This window comes from Clupea harengus, chromosome 13 (genome assembly GCF_900700415.2).
Source record: "Clupea harengus chromosome 13, Ch_v2.0.2, whole genome shotgun sequence".
NCBI lineage: Eukaryota > Metazoa > Chordata > Actinopteri > Clupeiformes > Clupeidae > Clupea > Clupea harengus.
This window is the reverse complement of record NC_045164.1, coordinates 3,654,745-3,674,182: the sequence shown is the minus strand read 5'-3', so window position 1 is coordinate 3,674,182 and position 19,438 is coordinate 3,654,745. Positions and strand designations below refer to the sequence as shown.

Below are 19,438 nucleotides of genomic sequence, written 5' to 3'. Positions count from 1 at the left end.
TGAATCCTGATCCCCTGCATGGTTTGTGTTATCTTTGGCTCTTTCTGCATTAACTAAAGTGTGAGGCAGAAGAAAAAAAAAACATAGCTGGCACACCGCCAGCAAGGCAGCGCTCTCATTTCCAAAAGGGCTACTGCTGCAATCTGCCACCCGCACGAGGTGAATGGAAAAAACTGTCATCAAGCCACAAATTGAAGCATAAATTGCCCACGCACTCCCTCTCTCCCGCTCTCTCTCTCTCTTCCCCTCTCTCTCTCTCTTCCTCTCTCTCTCTCACACTCTCTTCCACTCTCTCTGTCTTCTGTTTACTCACAGACATTAGCATGCAGGTTTGAAGTGTATGGTCCCGGAACCTTGAAAAGCATGTTGGTGACAGACACACAAATGACACACCACTCATGGTTGTGCACGTGCTCAGAAATACACACACACACAGAGAGAGAGAGAAAACTAACCAATAAGCGAGTGAAGTGGGGGAGAAAGATGAGGTTGCCAAGCAACTTGGGGTAGCATCAATACAATGTAGAAAAGACTGTTCTGGTGCCTGAGTGAGAAACGTCCAGTTCAGCAGGGGGGGGGGGGGGGGGGTTCTCAATCATTGCAGTGTGGGTGATGTGTGTACCGAGAAATACCTCAAGATGCATACAACGCTTTCACAGTGTCCACTGTGTTTACCCTGTGGGGCAGCATTCGTGCTTGGACCAAAGAAAAGGCACAAAGACAACTCTACAAATCAGTGACAATTCCAGTTTGTGTGTGTGTGTGTGTGTTTTTGAGTGTGCGCAGTTTGCATCCATTTTAAAATATACACTGTCAGACTGACAGCTGATGGTCTTGTGTCTGCAAAGCTCCTCCAACATTTGTTGAAGTTTCATTCCTCCAGGCCTTGCAAGATAAATGAGAGGGAAATGTAGCAGCGAAATGCCAGTACATATTTCAAACACCAAGTCGACACAAAACCATGATCCTGGCGTGCCTGAGTGAACGTGTTTGGGCTCTGCGTCTCGCCTTAGGAAACTCGACTCTACTTCTGACTCCCCTCAGCTTTGACCTGAACAGCTATTCAGGTTTTACTACCCTCTGCATCTACTTAGCCCCAGCGGAGTAAAGGAACTCCCTTACCTCCCTTCAAGAGGTCTCATTGGCTCCTTTATTTCATTTTCAATTGTACAGTTCTGGTCCTGTCCATATTCACATGGACACACAGAATTTACTTTAAATGTCAGATGATGATGCTCACTTCACGTGAGAACAGATAGTTAAGATGGCTCCTCCCAATTGGTCACATATGTCTAGACCTAACACTCACACAACTGGCAGCGTAACCAAGATACAGGCTGATCAATCATTGAAAGCAAATCTTTAAAACATAGTTCCACATCTTGTTTCCTTTAGCGTGTAGTCCACAAAGCCCTCTGCCTAAAGCCCAGGGCTGAGATACTGTAATGTGACCCAACTCACTGCTTATAAAATATTAATTACCTGACACAAATTATTCATCTACATCCACTGGCCTGCAGTCCAATGAGTCCAACATTTGAATTTCAGTCAAATGTCTGTTTGTAGGAAGCTGTCTTGTAAAACAGAAGTTAGACCAACGTGAGAGCTTTTCTTCCTCTGATACAACACACTTCTATTCAAAAGTTGTGAGGGGTATTTAAGTCACTGGTGAGAAAGCACATACCATAACTTTATGTAAAACTTTTCCAAAGAATTTCACAAGACGCTTCGAAGAAGAAGAAAAAAACAACCAACAAAATACGCACAGGTTTTGACAAAAGTTAATGTACCTTAAAATATACCCTTGTTAAGCAATGCTCGCTGAACAGATAACCCTTTCCAGCAGAGGTCAACTTGACAGGGTTATCTATGAACTCTGCGGCCAGCAAGTTAGCATGAAAACACCACAACAGCCTAATGCTGAACAAGATACTGGCAAAGGCAATGGTGTCAGATACAGTATGTCTTTTACTAAAGAGGCCGTTTTCGTTGGTTCCAGGTAGGTGTCCGGAACAGAAGAGAATAAACAGTCGACAATTACCAGGCGATTGGTATGCGGAGTGACTTTCAATCTTTTGGGATTCTGCCCTGGCCACCTGAAATAGATTGCCAGGGAGGTCAGTTTTGCTGCGATAACCTTTTGTGCCAGGAGACAGGAGAGATGCAGAGGCCATGTGTTCAAGGCTGAGGCTGCATGTGCCTAACGCGCATGGATGTGCCTGTGTGTGTTTCCTAAATCAGAAGATATAGCTAATCATGCTGCCTCTCACAACTATTCCTTGCCAAAGACATACTGCATTAAACCATGTATGAAACCTGGCCTGTACATAAATAACAAATAAAATATGTTTGCCTTAAACATAAATCAAATCTATGTACATTACCAAAGACAACTACCATACTTTCTTATCTGGTTATATTGATTACTATACTATTAAACACATTGATCTTTATTGCTGGTTTCTGCTGTATTTATATTTTCCTTGTTGCTGACCAAATAGCCAAAACAGGCCAAAACAGTATTTGCTCTCACCTGCTCTTTACTTTATGGCAGTGACTCATAACGCTCATGTCAAGAGAAAGAAGTCATAACAGAGTCTAACCCGAGCCGCATACTACTCACAGACTACCAGCTGTGAACCTATTTGCCGATGTATGCAATGTGGCCGCAACATTTACGTCTGCCGCATGATCTGCTGCAATTACGAGGATTGTGTGTGAAATAAGAAATAAAACCACAACTTTTCATGTGAACCACACACAACCGTCCTCAATTACCGTAACATGTAATACCACAACCACCACTATACACTTGGTTTATAGATGCTAGCATGTTGTATAAAGTCACTAGCATCATCGTGGGATAAATGCAATGTCATATTTAATTACAATTACTGTCTGGTCGCTTTCGGCTATAGGTAACCTTATTAGGCTATGTTATGTTACAGTGGCGCAAGGATGAGCAGCGGTCGTTTGGCACACGACTTGAAATCTGTCTGCGGAATGGGCTACACTTGCGCTTTTTTCAAAACATATTTGTATATGTATGTACAGCAGGCAATGCGAAATGTACTCATTCGCTTACAGCACACAGAGCAATTCAAGAGGTGCTGGCTGCTCTTAAAATTACTGACCGACGCATGGTACTCCGATCCATGCTGCTACCGCAAAACACCACCACAATTGTCCGTCACTTCTTCAGTGGCCACTGCATTGAAGTACATTTCACAGAGCGTACAAGACAGTAACAGAAATGTAAGTCCCGAATTAAATCACTCCTAAGAAACCATAAACTGAGCATTAAAGCGTAAAGTGTACATAGACCCTGTGCTTACCTTTACCAGAAAGCAATCCAGGGTTCTCTGTTTTTCTCCACACGCTACCAGCTACTTCAGACAACCTACCTCAGTGACCATGCAGTGTAGCCTCCCGCCTGTCACCAATCGCTCCCGACTGCGTTCTCTTTCATTGGAATACAGCTCTTTACGGAGGAGGCATAGGGCGGACGAACGAGGCGTGGTGCATGTACTACGCCACTAGCATCGTCCCCAAATGGATTGTCTAAAGTGGGTACGAAATATTCTCTGCTCGATGTCATTGCATTATGTACGTCAGCAGGCATCCAAAAGAACTGACTGCATAATAAACTTATTATTTTAAGTTACGCCTATTTTAAAATAAGGTAGAAAGGGTAGGCCTAGTTTAAATGAAGCTGCACAGTAAAGATAAACCCACACACCTTATTGGTGTGCGTATAGACTTTCTAGTCTGTTGGTGGCAGGCCTACACTTACAGTAAATGAGCTTTAGTCAGCGGTGTCTAGACTGTAGCCAACCACAGGCCTATGTAAAAGAAAAAGAAAAAATACCGTTACAACAGCAACATTAAAGTAAGCACAGAAGTGGGGATAATAGACTGAAAGGAGAATTTAGGCCAAAGTTTCACTCATGCTGTGCCATAAAGTAAGTGGCACAAATTTAGCCTACCACAATTAATGTCAACTAATGGTTATCATATTAGGATTGCATAGAATTCACCAGCGAAACATATAAGAGGTTAAACTCTACTTAGATAAGATATCGGTTGGTGGGTGAAGTTCATAAAGTAAAGTCACGCCATTCACGTCCTCCAAGTCTGGTATAGGCTACACTACAAAGTACTCATACAGTTTATTTTCGACAAAAGATGGCGCTGTAGCTAAGGCAAGTGATGCGATGCATGTGCTAAACTTGTGAAGGCACTAAAGCGCATTGAAAGCGCAAATGTATATAGTGGGTATATGTAGTTTAAACATTTGTTACACAAAGTTTGACACATGATTTACAAAACTGCTGTAATTTTACTTGCGATGAATTATTTTATCAACATACTGTATGTTATCATAATATCACTTTATTCTGTCACACTCACACACATCAAATATCACAAAGGAATGCATAACATACTACATTTTACACGGCTTACAAACACGTAAAGTTCAGAAAAATAAATAAAACAATTGTTTAAGAAATGGTAGACTTACGCACTTTGATTCGTTTTAATAAGTTTAAACACGATTCAAATGTGAATAGTATAATATGATATCACTTGTGTTCGTAATAGTCTACTGTATGCTGATACTGATGCTACCACAGAACTGCATACCGACCTTGTGCTTAATGGGGGAATTGAGCCCATGTTCTTAATGGGGGAGTTCTCAAGTAATTGAAAACTTTTCAGTTCACAAAAGGATTAGGCCTACTGAATATTCCATCTAAAAAGACAGCACAGTCAACAAACAAACAAAATCAGTCCTTGTATATCCCTTCAAATGTTGAAAGCTATGATCACAGGGAAATCAATGATATCTACAAGTTATCTGCTTTTCAGAGTGACCAACCACATTTCAAACTACCATGGTCCAAGTCAGCCCTCCACTTATGTCAGTCTAATCCACGGCCACTTAACTACATCAGGAAGAAACGCCATCCCTCAGGACAGTGGTGTCTACGTGTCAAGGGTGGTCATCAATGTATTCTCCGTGGTATGGGTGGGGGTGGAATCGGTCTCTGAGGAGGCGGTTGGGTGAGGGTGCGACTGGGGCTCTGTATGTAGCGCTCATGGAGCATGTTCTCTGGAATCCTGCAACATACATGCATACATAAAACACACACAAAAATACAAATAAATACAAATGCATTCAGAATGTATTCAGACCCCTTCACGTTTCCCACATTGTGTTATGTTGCAGCGATAAGCGTAAATTATTTAAATTCATTTTTCCCCTCGTCAATCTACAGTCAATACCACATAAATGACAAAACTAAAACCGGATTTTACACATTTTGGCAAATGTATTAAAAAGGAAAAACTGAAATTGACACAAGGACATAAGTATTCACACCCTTTGCTATGACACTTGAAAATTAGCTCAGTTGCCTCCCATTTCTCTTTGAGCTGTTTTATTACCTTGATTGGAGTCCACCTATGGTAAATTCAATGGATTGGACATTATCTGGAAAGGCACACACCTCTGTGCATAAGGTGTCACAGCTGACAATGCATATCAGAGTTTAAAAAAAGCCATGAGAGCTCAGAGACAGGACTGTGCCATATGCACAGTGGCCTCCATAATTCTTAAATGGAAGAAGTTTGGAACAACTAAAACTCTTCCTAGAACTGGCTGAGGTGACCAAGAACCTGGTGGTCACTCTGGCTGAGTTCCTGGCTGAGATCCTGAGTGGAGAAATTTTCAGAAGGACAACCATCATCACTGCAACACTCCACCGATCTGGGCTTTATGGAGTGGCCGGATGGAAGCCTCTCCTCACTGAAGATACAGGAGTTTGCAAAAACACACCTAAAGGACTCTCAGACTGTGAGAAACAAGATTTACTGGTCTGATGAAACCAAGATTGAAATGTTTGGCCTCAATTCTAAGCGTCATGAAATCAGACACTATTCATCACCTGCCCAATACCATCCAAACGGTGAAGCATGGTGGTTGCAGTATCATGCTCTGGGTTTGTTTTTTTTAGCAGAAGCAGAAGAGACTGGGTGACTGGTCAGGGTTGAGGGAAAGCTGAACTGAGCAAAGTATAGAGATGTCCTCAATGAAAACCTGTTCCGGAGCACTCAGGACCTCAGACTGGGCCAAAGGTTCGCCTTCCAACACGACAATGACCATAGGCACAGAGCCAAGACAACGCATGAGTGGCTTAGGGACAACTCTGTGAATGTCCTTCAGTGGTCCAGCCAGAGCCCTGACCTGAACCCAATCGCACATCTCTGGAGAGACCTGAAAATGGCTGTCCACCTTGAGCTTGACAGGATCTGCTGAGAAGAATGACAGAATATTCCCAAATCAAGGTCATACCCATGAAGACTCGAGACTGTAATCGCTGCCAATGGTGCTTCGACTAATTACTGAGTAAAAGATCTAAATACTTTTCTCAATGTGATATTTCAGTTTCTCCTTTTTAATACATTTGCAAATGTTTCTAATATCCTGCTTTTACTTTGTCATTATGGGGTATTGAGTGTAGATTGATGGGGGGGGGGGGAGAGATTAATTTAAACCATTTTAACAAAAGGCTGCAGCATAACGTGAAAATATGGTCTGAATACTTTCTGAATATATACAAGTGCATCACATTTATGAAGTACGGGTTAACAAATGTATAGACATTTGCACATTTATGTACACATATTTATGTACATATATTTATGCATATGGTCCCATCTGAATGAGGACATACAAATGCACAGCTTGGAAAGCCAATGACCAGAACTGAGAACTACATGCCCAAAGACTCTCCAGAACGACATGCCCAAAGACTCTCCAGAACTACATGCCCAAAGACTCTCCAGAACGACATGCCCAAAGACTCTCCAGAACGACATGCCCAAAGACCTCCAGAACATCATGTCTCCTCTAAAGGTGCTTGAGGTGTTAAAAATCTCCCTACTTTGTGGTTTCATTTTTTCTCGCCAAATTTCGTATGCATGTCTCAAAGTTTATCTTTTCAGACATCAGAGTATGTAGTGCTATAAATGGTTTGAAGTCAGTGCGGTGCCCCTTTCCTGTCACACGATGATGAGTCTCTGTAAGTGACAGTAAAATGGTGTAAATATAATACAGCCAGTCTCTCTAATTTCATTGAGTATATATCTTAATTTTTTTGAAGATGCGAGGCAGCTTTTGTTTTTTTACTTTTAGACATTGACCTTTTCTCACAGACATATTTCACATGCACCAGCTGTGTATATTCTAAGCTTACATATTTTGTGTTGCTTGCTTTTTCGCTGTGTTCAAAACAGAGCTTGTGGCTTGGGTTTTTTGTGATCTAGTTCAAGTCACATCTTGCCAAGTGTGATCTTAGATCTCAATCAACCAGCCTCACCCAACCATGACGTTTCACACAGCTAAGGGATGCACTATTAATATCCTTCAGAGCTGTAGTTGCAGCTTGCTTGAATAGAAAGTAAAGACTTATTGAGATAGTGTGTGTGTGTTGTTGTTGTTGTGTTTATCTGTGTCTGTCTGGATGCCTGTCCATAGAGAACCTTGCAATGCATGTTCCTTACATTTGTGTAATAATTTGTTTCCCCTAATGTTGAAGGGAATAACCCATTAAGGACACTGTAGTGTACTGAACTGCAAGTCGTGGGTGTACGCCTCCCTAATTTCCCGTAACACAACCTTAATTTCTACTTAGAAGTGAAAGAAATTAACTTATCACATCAGGTGTGAAACATTACAATGCTCAGTCAAGTACAGATAACAAAAAGCCATCATAGGGAAGTAGTAATCATTTGTATGCTGCAATTGAAATGGTGATGAGCTGATCAGAATTTGAAAGCCATGCATGTTTTTTTTCACACTGGCCCTCTAAGCGATAACATTAGACTCTTAAGACTGTCTATACATGAAAATGAAATGCTTCATCCTGCTGCATTTCATGCTATAGTCTCCACACTTGTTCTCAGGTGCGTCAAGCACCAGTTCCTGTGGGTGGTGAGTTGTGGGTTGTTTGTAAAGTTTACTGGAGTCATCCTGTCTCTAGTTTAGTTTCACATCCAAGTCCTCACTTTCAAAGCAGTGGGGGGTGGAGGAGGGTGCTCACCTTTCCGGAATGCGACGGGGGAGTCTAGGCGGTGGAAGCAGGGGGGGGTCGTCACCATATCGGGGGGGTAGTGGAGGGAGGGGGCCTAGATCTGGAACATCCTAGAAGACAGATACATGAAAGACAGAGGCCTAGATACATGAATTACTCTGGTTCAACAGCTTTACTTTGCATTCAGATTTGCAAGCAGTGCCGATCAGCTGAAGCAGAACTGCACAGGCACATGAGATTTGAAAGAGGAACATTTTGGTTTCACCTCAAATTCCCCTTCTGTTCCACTGCTCAGAGTGCTCAGAGTGCTCAGCCTGTTGCTTTCGCTACCTGTGGGTCACAGCGAACACAATCACAAACACGCAAATCCAGTAGGCTGTAGGTGTCTGTCTGGTGAACACATCCTCCGAGATCATTCTTCGTCATTAGGTTGCATCCCAAATCCATTATTACCACCATTATTACATTGAAAACCCCCAAATGATCTGTTACAGCTCAAGTAGAACTACTCTCTAGTCTAGACTGACAGACCTACGCACAATCCAAGCCAAAACCATTCAGGACTCGGGTATTATCAGGGGGTCATTTTGTTACCCTGTAACGCTACTGGCATCTCATTCCACACCGCATACCGGTCAGTCACATGATAGATGTCAACCCAGTGCTCGAACGGGAACAAAATAGTTCCCTTTATAAACTCAACCAGATTGGAATGTAGTTACAAAGTGGTGTGTTTTGTTGTTCACTGGAAATCATGGATGTTATGTTTTTCAGCTAAATCTTTGCCCATCACTGCAATACAACTATAAGTACTCAAACCATAAAGTGGAGTTTGGTCTACAATGGCATTTCCCCGTTACAAAACATTTAACATCCAAGAAGCAACCATATGATAAAACTCACTGGAGTTGCTGGAGGTGCTCCCAGTCTGCCAGGTGCCCCTCTGCATGGTTTGGGTCACTGGCGGGGGGGGAGCAGGGGTCCGTGGACTGGGGTCATAGATGGCACACTCTACACTCACGTCCCTGCTCCACTGCAGGTCCCTCTGCATTGGCGACGTGATCTCCAGATCTAACCCAACACAAAACAAAGAAGACATGAAGATGGAGATGAAGATGATGGATGATGATGATGGATGGTGTTAAGAACATCACCCATCACTCTACTATCAGGACATGGAACCAATTTCTTTGTTTTGAAAGGGATTGAAAGACTCCAAAGCAGTGCCCAGTCAACCAATCATTAGTTAATAATACTAATGATAACATGATAAACACAGATAACCAGAGTCTGATGACAAAAGTTAACATAGCATATATTTGTAAAATTAAATATTATTTGAGACTGCAAAGTTAAACTTTCCATATATATTGTGCAAAATGGGATTGTCTTTTCAGACTCTGTCGAATCTGGTTGATTAGACTTTAAATTTGAATATAGAAAAAAATCCTTTAAACAGATGAACCCATGCAATACTTTTCCCAGCTAATCTTTTGTTTCTCCTTTTTATTTATTTTTATTTACAGCTCTTTTTTGTCTTTTTCTTTTAAATGTAAAGAAGGAATGTGAAACTAAGCAAATCATATGTATATATTTTCCTTATCAAAATAAAGAATACAAAAAAAGAAAGATACATTTTTCCGCACCTTCCAATGATGACTTCCCTTTCTCTTTATGCCGACGAGTGATGCTGTCACGCAACTTCTGAAGATTGTCCTACACCAGAGGAGTAAAAAAAATGATTATAATTCATCTAAACTACGGCATCATGATCAAGCAGCCTCTAGATGCAGTCGAAACTAGTAGCACGTTTCTGGACATGTTAAAATATATAAATTCTTTATTTCTTCATAGAAAAACAGGTATCAAAACTGTAGAACATTTTTCAGAATATGCCTATAGCAATGTCTTAGATCATCACTGTGGTGCAACAATTAAAACATCAAACAGAAAGTGGAGTTTGGCCCACAATTCCAGTTTCCCATTACAAAACACTTCCTCCAATAAGCAACCACCATTGTACATCACCTGTTGGAACCGGACAGAGCATGATCGTTTGTCCTGGTCAAACTTCCAGGCCTTGAACTCTTGCACGGCCTCGTCCACAGTCAGTGACCCCACCTTCACCCTCTCCTGCAGAGCTATGAGCTGCCTCTGACCTGGAGTCTTCATCCCGGCATAGGGATCGTGGGCGCTGCTTAGCAGTCTCTCCTTCCTAGGCTGCACTGCTAACATTTACATTACATTTACATTTAGTCATTTAGCAGACGCTTTTATCCAAAGCGACTTACAAGGGAGAGAACAATCAAGCTAGGAGCAATAGAGACCTAGTGAAACAATAAATACTGTTTTACATAATAAATAGAAAAAGGTAAGGTAGTAAGATGTAAGATGGACAGGGGGAGAGAGGCTGCTTCAATGACTTAAAAAGCAGGGAAGGCGTAAACAGAGTTCAATGATCCTATTAAAGACTAGTTTCCCTTTTCGAAAGTAGATGAAAGGGGAAATTAGATTTCCTCTATGACCCTTAGACTGTGGGATGTACAGTATATTTGGTAAGTAAGTTAAATGGATGTGTTATAAAAGCAGAAAAAACCTCCATCATCATGTAACTGTTTTTAACCTTTAAAAAGCTCTGCGTATCGTGTCACACTGTGGATAAGAGAGGTCTTTAGTACCTAACCTAACCTGGACTAAATAATGAAATGGCAAACCTTGAGGGGGCACACTGTCTCTGCGATTGCATTGGGAGTAGGTTGACTCTTTCTCAGAAAACACTGCAAGAAGGCAGACCAAAGGCATATCAGTCACAGCAGTTTGATTTAGTTGGTGCTGGGACTGTAAAAGCATGTGTGCTTTCACTCCCAAATGTGAAAGCGAAATAGAAAAAACACTCTCTTGAGTCATAACATTTTTCACCAATATGCACAGTTCCTTTTCACATATTCATGGTCAAAAAAATTAACAACATTCTGTGTAAATAAACACATCCTGTGTGCTTGGCGGAGTGTTGACATGTTTTGAATAACAGCAACAGGTGTCACTTTAAACATTTCATGTTCAGTTCAGTCATACTATATATCATGTTCAAAAATATAACTCGGCTAAAACAGTACACATGATACAAACTTGTTCATGAGATAAAATGGGAACCTGATCAAATGCATTTTGTGAAAAGCAGACAAAAAACTAAAACTGAAGCCTTTAGCATCCATTATTACACCTTGTTGCTTTCAATTATGTCTTAAGCCTTTCCTTCTTCAATTAATTAATGCAACTGCTGAATTAGCTTAATACTGATTCTGTTTCTGTCAGTTTAAGGGACTAGTTCTTACCGCGTGAGATGTATGTTTTATTCTCCTGCATGTCCAGCGTCCCCATGGGCCTGGGGATAGGGGCAGGGGGGCGGTTGATGATCTCGGGAGAAGTCAGATCCTCCACTGTGTCATAGATCTGTTCGTTAAAGCAGGCATTGTAGGGGTCCTCTTCCTCTTCCTCTTCATAGAAGTCAGCTTCCCCTTCCCCCTCTTTTGGATGATGGCCATCAGTCATGCAGTTCAGGCCCAAAGGCTGCCCTGCTCGCACTTTTTCCAAAGAGATTGATTTCATGTCAGATTTGATGTGGGATGGAGGAGTTCATTTTAAACATTATGAAATCTTTGAATATCTGATCCACTGAGAAGCCCGGTTCTCGGCCCTGTGACTCCGTGACTGTGACCTAGAGCAATGTTTTGAGCACCGTTATTGTGTTTGATGTGGAGACAGATTAAGCCACTGTAGTCCTGCGGACTCCCACTGTGACATCTCTGAAATGTATTTTTCTTCTAGACTATACAAGTAAAAAACAACTAGCTGTCCCATGCAGTTCCGCGATGATACTTTTTTTTCCAGTACTTTTTGTTACATTTTACCTTGGAAAAACTTTCTCAGCAAAGTATCTTCTTGGTTCTGTGATTCTTTTGTAGCAGTCTCCATATCTTCGTCTTTAAAAAGGAAATTATTTAAATGAATAAAAAATCAAACCTTTTAATGAGGCAGACAATGATATTAAACTTGAGTAGATAAATACATATTTGGGCCAAACACCATATCATATCTCCTTATGTAGTATGCAGTTAACTCATCTTTATGAATATATGCATGTTCTTATTTTTATTATAATCTGCCATCATTATATTATTCTGTGCATTTAATTGTTTTGCATTTAAATACTGCTAAAGTAAACAATTTTGAAATGTGTTTTGGACAAAAGCGTTGCCAAATCTATAACCATACACCAAAATACATCAGATAGAAAGGTAAGTGCCAGCAGTGATGCTGTTGGTGTGTGCAGGCAAGTCTAATGACTGTTTGCACAATAGTTAGCATGCTAGTTTAAGACAAAAAACTCCATAATGCTTCTGTAATATAAAGTGGGGCCACTTTTTTTTCAAGTGTGAAATAACATATTCAAGTTTGCTTGACCATTCATATAGCCTTTATACATTCATCATTTATCAATTCTCTCAAATTTAAGATCTTAATCCACAAAGCTCACAACTTGTTATTTTTTGACTGTGGCACTCACATAAGTCTTCAGCGCATTCTCCCAGTTCTCTCATAGACTCATAGATGTCACCCTCGAGAGAATCCATCTCCATCTCCTGAGGTGATTTGGTCATGTGCTCATACACACTCTCATCCAGTGGCTCAGAAGGAGAATCCTGTACATCAGTGTTAGTCGTGTCTGCCGTCTCCTATGGGGAAAACATTTTAAAAAGACAGGAAAGAATTTCTACAAATCCCTGGTAAAAGATACAAATAAGAGATAATTGTGTGCATTCCAGAACGAGTAGTGTGCAATTTAATTAACAAATCATTTAGGGCTCAATGCATTCAGAGGTAACATATTTCATCAGGAACAGTATATCTTTACATCCCTTTTTTTTTTTACAAATTGGTTTAAAAAAAATTGAGCTGTGTTTGCCAAATACATATCATGACTGTGATGGATATGTATATATACTACAGTCACTATTTTGTGTTGATAATATCTAACATCTTTTGAAACAAAATTAACTATCATTCAAAATGCACCTTGAAGTCACAAAGTATATACTAGACTTCAGCTTAACATTCTACAATTTACATACAAATATGAATGCACAAATATGTTTACTCACAACATAGTCATCCATAAATTGCCTTAGGGCAGAGAAGCCATTCTTTTCTGCTAGGTTATTGGGGTACTCCCCATGCTTGTTTGCCACACTGTATGCCTGCAAAGCACCTGGACACTGCAGAAGGACTATCATAAGTCTCTTGAGACCGTATTTTGCTGCAAAGTGAAGTAGCGTTGGGAGCTCTCTATCTCTTTGACCTGTGAAACCACAAAAATGTTTTTTTTTTTTTTTTTTTTTTTTAATTGAACAGAATATTGACATTTATATGATACATTCAACAACATATCAGGACTCCCAGTTAGTTGCATTTGTTAACACACACACATACAGATATATTGTAATATTTTAAATACAGAGAAGTGAAATAACATAAAAAACACTTACTAACTGAGACAGGTTCTTGCTCAAGTTGACTAATTCCAAAGACATGGAGCCCATTCGCAGGCATTCGGGACTTGAGAGATTCAGTTAGCAAATTATCAAGTGGTTCTGTGGTGTTGCATGTGATATTAAATGCCTAGAAATACAACACAGCGTTATTGGATTATTCTAAAAACATATCTTTATTCTATTCTGAGGTTAAGTTTGAACTATGGAACAGAGCAGTAGAAAATGTTAGGGTACAAAGACCCTCTCTGTGAGAAATCTACTTCTCTTAACCCTCCACTGCCCAAATTATAATATTTATTATTTTATATTAATATATATTCATGAGAAGCCATGAGTTAAATGTAAACAGGGAAACCTGTATGTTTACAACTGTAAAAAGTATAATGAACTACCTGACACATGAACTGTAAAGGATCAGTTGCTTTTTCAAGTTGGCTGTTTATTTCATCCATTGGTGTGAAATATGTTAGGCATTTTGAGCAAATTACAGAATTGTTGCAATACAGGGTGAGTGTCACCTCTCCTGCCGGCATATCTGAAATAGAAAAATGGAGAAGACTGATCACTTGAGGAAAGATTTCAAAGACAACAATGAGCTTTAAAGGTGTAGTCCACGATTCAAATCCAATACACTTTTTTAAACAAACTAAAGGGCTCACACACAATCTACATCTTGTACTTCATATAAAGTAAATATTTCAAATTCCGTCTTTTCTGTTACGAATCAGGGTTTTTTCGTTGCACTTACCGGGTGACAGACCATTGATGGTATACTCATTCACAAACTTTCCTGGAACACGCTTGCTGGTGTCTTTACCTGAAAATTCCATCTCAACATTTTCCTGATTGCCCAGCTTATTCAGCATGATGATGTAAACAGTTACATTTTCCTAACAAAATACAGAACAATACACATGTAAAAAGCTGTATCTACATACATTCAGTGATCATTCCCCATCTAGTGAGACTGTATTCATCTATTTGCAGACAATACTCTATGTCTGTTACAGATCAAATCTGTCACAGATGAAACATAGAACAAAAGAAATACATTGTGAAAGAGCAGCTTATGTGGTATTGTGTTGTCTTATTCTCGGTCTGCGTATCTAATTCCAGCTCATTGTGTGCAAGTTATTTGTAGTTTTACAGCCTTGTTGAAGCACACTGCACACGGCATCATGTGGTTTGTTTGCAGGTGCTCTGGTCAGTGAAAACAACTCTATCATGTCTAAGCTTTACAGTAAAGTAACAAAATGTATGCTTTATGCAAATGTGTGTGTGTGTGTGTGTGTGTGTGTGTGTGTGTGTGTGTGTGTGTGTGTGTGTGTGTGTGTGTGTGTGTGTGTGTGTGAGTGTGTGTGCATTCATTAACTTGCCAGTTGCAGCAATATACACAACATGATTTCCATCATCTTTCCTTGGTTGGGTTCCAGGTATTAAAGAATTATACTGAAAAGTATCCAACTTACTAGCTAAAAAGCCTTCAGACCTGCCTTGCAAACACCAGCAACAGCACAACTCGCACTTCAGTGATACATTTGGCAACACTGGGCAGTACAATGACAGTTTTTTTTTTTTTAGCTCTCTGTCACATAGCCATATAACCTCAAAGTACATTAGAGGATAAAATCTCTGTTTCTCTTCAAAATCATACCTTAAAAACTGGGGGGAAAACTGCATAATGTGACTTCAATTATATATTTCATGATCTGTATACACTTCCATGGTCATAACACATACCCCACACGGGATTCTTTCTGGCTGCACTGTGACACAGGCCTGGGGGATGAAGCAAATGTCTTGGCTCTTGTCAAGTGGTGAGAGAACGATATCATCTTCATATATGGGGGGCTCAGGCGAAGGGTCTGAGAGAAGGGCAGCGTGCTCTGTGCAGGGTGGAGGAAACTCTTCGTCGAGCACTGGGGGCTCAGGCCAGTACTCCTCCTGTGTTTGTCTGATATCTTTAGAAGCTGAATGAGAAAAACATTCACAACATGAACTTTTCATATGACAATGGCATTTATCGGCAGACAGACAAGCTTGAATGGATCAGCTTCCTCTTTGAGTGTTCTCAACCAACTGCAAAAAAAAAAAAAAAAAAAAACATTTAGCATTCTTACAGGCCAAATAACTACCTAAATTCTTCGATGTTGGGATAGTTTTATTTTTTATATAGTTTTTCTTGTTGTTCTAATACTATCATATGAGCTCCCAAATGTAATGTACTATGCGGTTTGTTTCTGCAAGCATCGCCTCAGTTGATTATCATCTTTTGGCAAACAGCAACAAGAGTAACATGCTTCACGCATCCATGAACTGCTACCCTGCACAAAAGCTGCTTCCATTTTTGTTTTCTGTTCCAGGTAAAGAATTCAACGCAGTGGGGCCCATGCACAAGTCACAATGGGAGACAGAGCGTGGCAGAGCTCAGGGCAGATTTCTACCAGTGTTTCAGTGAGAAGCAGTGGCACAAATGCTACGTCTAAATATGAATCTTTGTCAGTGACTTCTCTAACATACGTTGATTACACAGAAAGACCGCTCAACTACAAAACAGCCGAAAATGATGGATTTAGATTTGAAAGAAAAATTCAATGTTCTTTTCAAAATGTGAAAAAGTTTCACATCTCCATACAGTAAATATGAGTATATGAAACTGCTAGACCACTGAAAAATGCTTATAATCATTGTAGCATCAACACTGCTCTCAAAATGGTATGTACAAATTAGGAGTACTGTTTACCAGAACACTAGAACACTTTGTCATGCCATCAGTAACTATATTCATCAACCTTTTAGTTCAACCAGGTATTTATCACTTCAAGACCAATTAGATGAATATCCACAAACTTTGCAGAAGGTATTCTCACATTACAGAGTGAACCATAAATTATAAATCGACGATGGGCGACAGTTGTACAGGAGGTAAAGAAGTCGTTTAGTAAGCAGAAGGTTGCTAGTTCGATTCCCTGTCAAAGCGTCCTTGAGCAAGACACTGAACCCCTAATTGCTCCTGATGTGCAGTGTGCCATCAGTGTAAATGTAAAATGTGTATACATTGTAAGTCGCACATATGTAAGTCGCTTTGGATAAAAGCGTCTGCTAAATGACTAAATGTAAATCAATAGACAAATTCAAAACCTAACATTTAAGGAACAAATGACTTATTATACACGATCAAGAAGGAAGGAAACCCTATAATGTGGAAAAACAACATTCCACTTGTGACAGTCAATGAGAACGTCACTGTGTCCTCCACAAAGGGGAATTTTGTAACACAAAATACGTCTGGAAAAAAACCAGTAGTCTGACAGTCATGGATTTGTTCTTTTTGAGGAAACCTGGACATTTGACATGATTTCAATCTGTGAAACATTTTATTACATAAAATGGTATACCATCTCTCAACCAAACCGTCTAGTGTCAACTATCAAATTTCCATACAGTTATAGTACTGTGTGGTGCTATGTAGTGCTTCGAAATTTACTATTTTGACCACAAAAACCTCAAGAACACGATTTCGGGAAGTAGACTTACCATTGGCAATAGACTCCATTACTGTAGAGACATAAAAGCTGGGCTCATCTTCAGCATGGAGCTTCTTCCAGCTGTCCCAGTGCTCAAAGTTATCTGAGCCGACATCATCCTCAGAGACCGCACAGAAAAACACCACCACTGTGTGTGGAGGACACAGAAGTTTCTGGAACGTTTCATTAACCACTGGCTCACTCAGAAGGTCCAGGAAGACAGCAGACAGTAAGAGTAAAATGCACTTGCTGTCCGAGAGAGCTCTCAGGTCTAGGTCCTCCTGAGGAGCCTCGCTGTCCACTAGGTGCAAGACCACAGAGTTCTTGGGAAAGTTGTGCGATGCTTGAAATATGGTTTGCAGATAACTAGCCCATTCCGCAGCTTCACTGGTGTGTAGGATAGCCACCTCACTCATTTTGCAAGCTGAGATAATGCTACAAATAAACAAACAAACAAACAAACAAACCAATAGATGCGTTCAGACCATATATGCTTATCAAATTACCATCCGTCTCAATCATTTGAACCCTCTGTCAAAAGTCCACATGACACATATTAAAAAAAAATTGCACAGATATAGAATGCAGACGGAAGGTATTTCCAGGCGTAAAGGCTTTCATTTGCCCAAGTTAATGTAAATAAGTGCGGTGAGTACGTTAAGAAATATAATCTCATGTTCAATATAAAAATGTAGAGCCAAAGCATTGTAATCATTCTGAAATGACCACATCTTACATTCCATAGCGAACTGAAATAACCCTTGAATTACAGAGAAAACTGTGCAAGCGCGATGAATAGGACAGTTGTTTGGACTGATCTGGTGTTCAACAGCAAACATCCATCTACAGATTAACTAAAAGACCTTGGTTTCAGTCAACAGAGCACAAGGTCATTGCACACATTCTACTCTAGAGTATAACATTAACAATTTGCATTGTAGTTTAGTACAGCAAGTAATAATTTAATATGTGTGTGAGATGTCGGCCTTTGGTCTCAATAATATAAACGTCATACAGTAAGAGACAGTTAAGTGCAAAAAGATTTTCCAGTAGTAAGTTTCACTAGAACTAATTATTAACTTAACACTTAATTCGAATAGTCCGCCAACAGAGACTTTAAAGATGGTTTGTTGGACTCCAAGTTCAGTCTTTCTAATTGTCACCTTAACCAAATCCAACCCCTACCACTAATCTTAACCATACATTCTAGTTAACAGAGTTTCAACAGATAGTTTGTTTGTAATCTGAGCATCTGTAGATAGTCCATCCAAGTGTGACAAAAATGTAATTGGAGTAAAAAAAAATGCTAGCATAACAGAGAGAACAGGAAGAGTGATGGTTAACTTCCTCCTTCAGATCATAGCTGTTTCAACATATTTGTTATGAAGTTCATATCATTTCAGAGTAGAAGGCTGCCTTCAATACTTCATGATAAGTCTAATGAGTTATAGCATCCCCATATCGGAGAAGGAAACTATTCAAAAATGCTCAAATACACTTAATACAAAACCCACTAATCAGCCTGATCACACATCTCATTAGAACATACTCACTCAGTTAAAGGGCCTGGCATCTGATGTTAAAATGTGCGCCACCTGTGCAACCGCATCCAAAACAGGGCTCTACCGAGGCAAAGCAGTTTTTCAGAGAAGTTGTTGCAGTGTGCATCTTTTACTTTAACTGAGGGCTGTTCCCCCACCTCTATTCCACAGTTCAAGAGTGTTAAAAGCAGCAGTTCATTTCCTCATATTCAGTGTGGCGAGCGTCACTTCCTTAAAAGAAACGCCTCTGCACTGCGAAAAAAAAAACAGGCCTAACAGAGCAGATCTGAGTGACACCAGAGACCTATGATCAAGACAGTAATGTCGAACGACAAGAAGAGCGCACGCACACTATTATAACATACTAAACTTTTTTAAACTGTGGCTATAGTCCTTACTCACACATGGAAAAAAAGGTCCTGTAAACTGGGCCTTTGACAGGGGAGAAGAAGTATTTACATTTTGGAGAAAAGGCTTTTTATTTTCTTTCCATTGACTTTTATAATAGGGATTGAAAGGTGATATGATCAAGCCACCCAAAAAAACATCCATAATGTAAACAAATATACACTATACAGTAACGTACATATTCTGCATGTAGTACACGGACAAACTAAATGTGTTTTAGTATGTCCAGAGACAACACACTGTTTTTGTAACCTAGTCATCAGTTAGTTGTTCATATTTTACTTGCCAACCGCAGTGACAACTACAGAGTTAGC

General features: G+C 40.0%; 2 protein-coding genes across 3 annotated transcripts in view; both read right to left on the bottom strand.

The window, feature by feature from the left end:
• Positions 1–3,528, bottom strand: part of LOC105890924 (sorbin and SH3 domain-containing protein 1) — a 58,162-nt gene extending 54,634 nt beyond the window's left edge. Inside the window, exon 1 of the mRNA XM_042709484.1 lies at positions 3,405–3,528. Within this exon, the coding sequence (XP_042565418.1) occupies positions 3,405–3,416 (12 nt within the window). The 5' untranslated portion in view covers positions 3,417–3,528. The remainder of the gene's footprint in view (positions 1–3,404) is intronic.
• An 844-nt stretch (positions 3,529–4,372) lies between these two features.
• pik3ap1 (phosphoinositide-3-kinase adaptor protein 1) lies at positions 4,373–18,926 on the bottom strand. Of its 2 annotated transcripts, none has more exons than XM_031578722.2 (17): positions 18,729–18,926; positions 17,186–17,610; positions 15,389–15,618; positions 14,397–14,538; positions 14,041–14,183; positions 13,643–13,775; positions 13,259–13,455; positions 12,664–12,832; positions 12,008–12,079; positions 11,432–11,680; positions 10,811–10,873; positions 10,125–10,324; positions 9,743–9,812; positions 9,000–9,167; positions 8,362–8,426; positions 8,106–8,206; positions 4,373–5,121 (listed from the first exon to the last, which is right to left on the bottom strand). In XM_031578722.2, the coding sequence occupies exons 1-17, from the start codon at positions 18,746–18,748 to the stop codon at positions 5,007–5,009; spliced, it is 2,562 nt and encodes an 853-aa protein (XP_031434582.1). In that variant the 5' UTR covers positions 18,749–18,926; the 3' UTR covers positions 4,373–5,006. The 2 variants fall into 2 exon arrangements, with proteins under 2 accessions (XP_031434582.1, XP_031434583.1); XM_031578723.2 differs by having other exon boundaries at positions 10,125–10,321.
• Between the last annotated feature and the right edge of the window lie 512 nt (positions 18,927–19,438).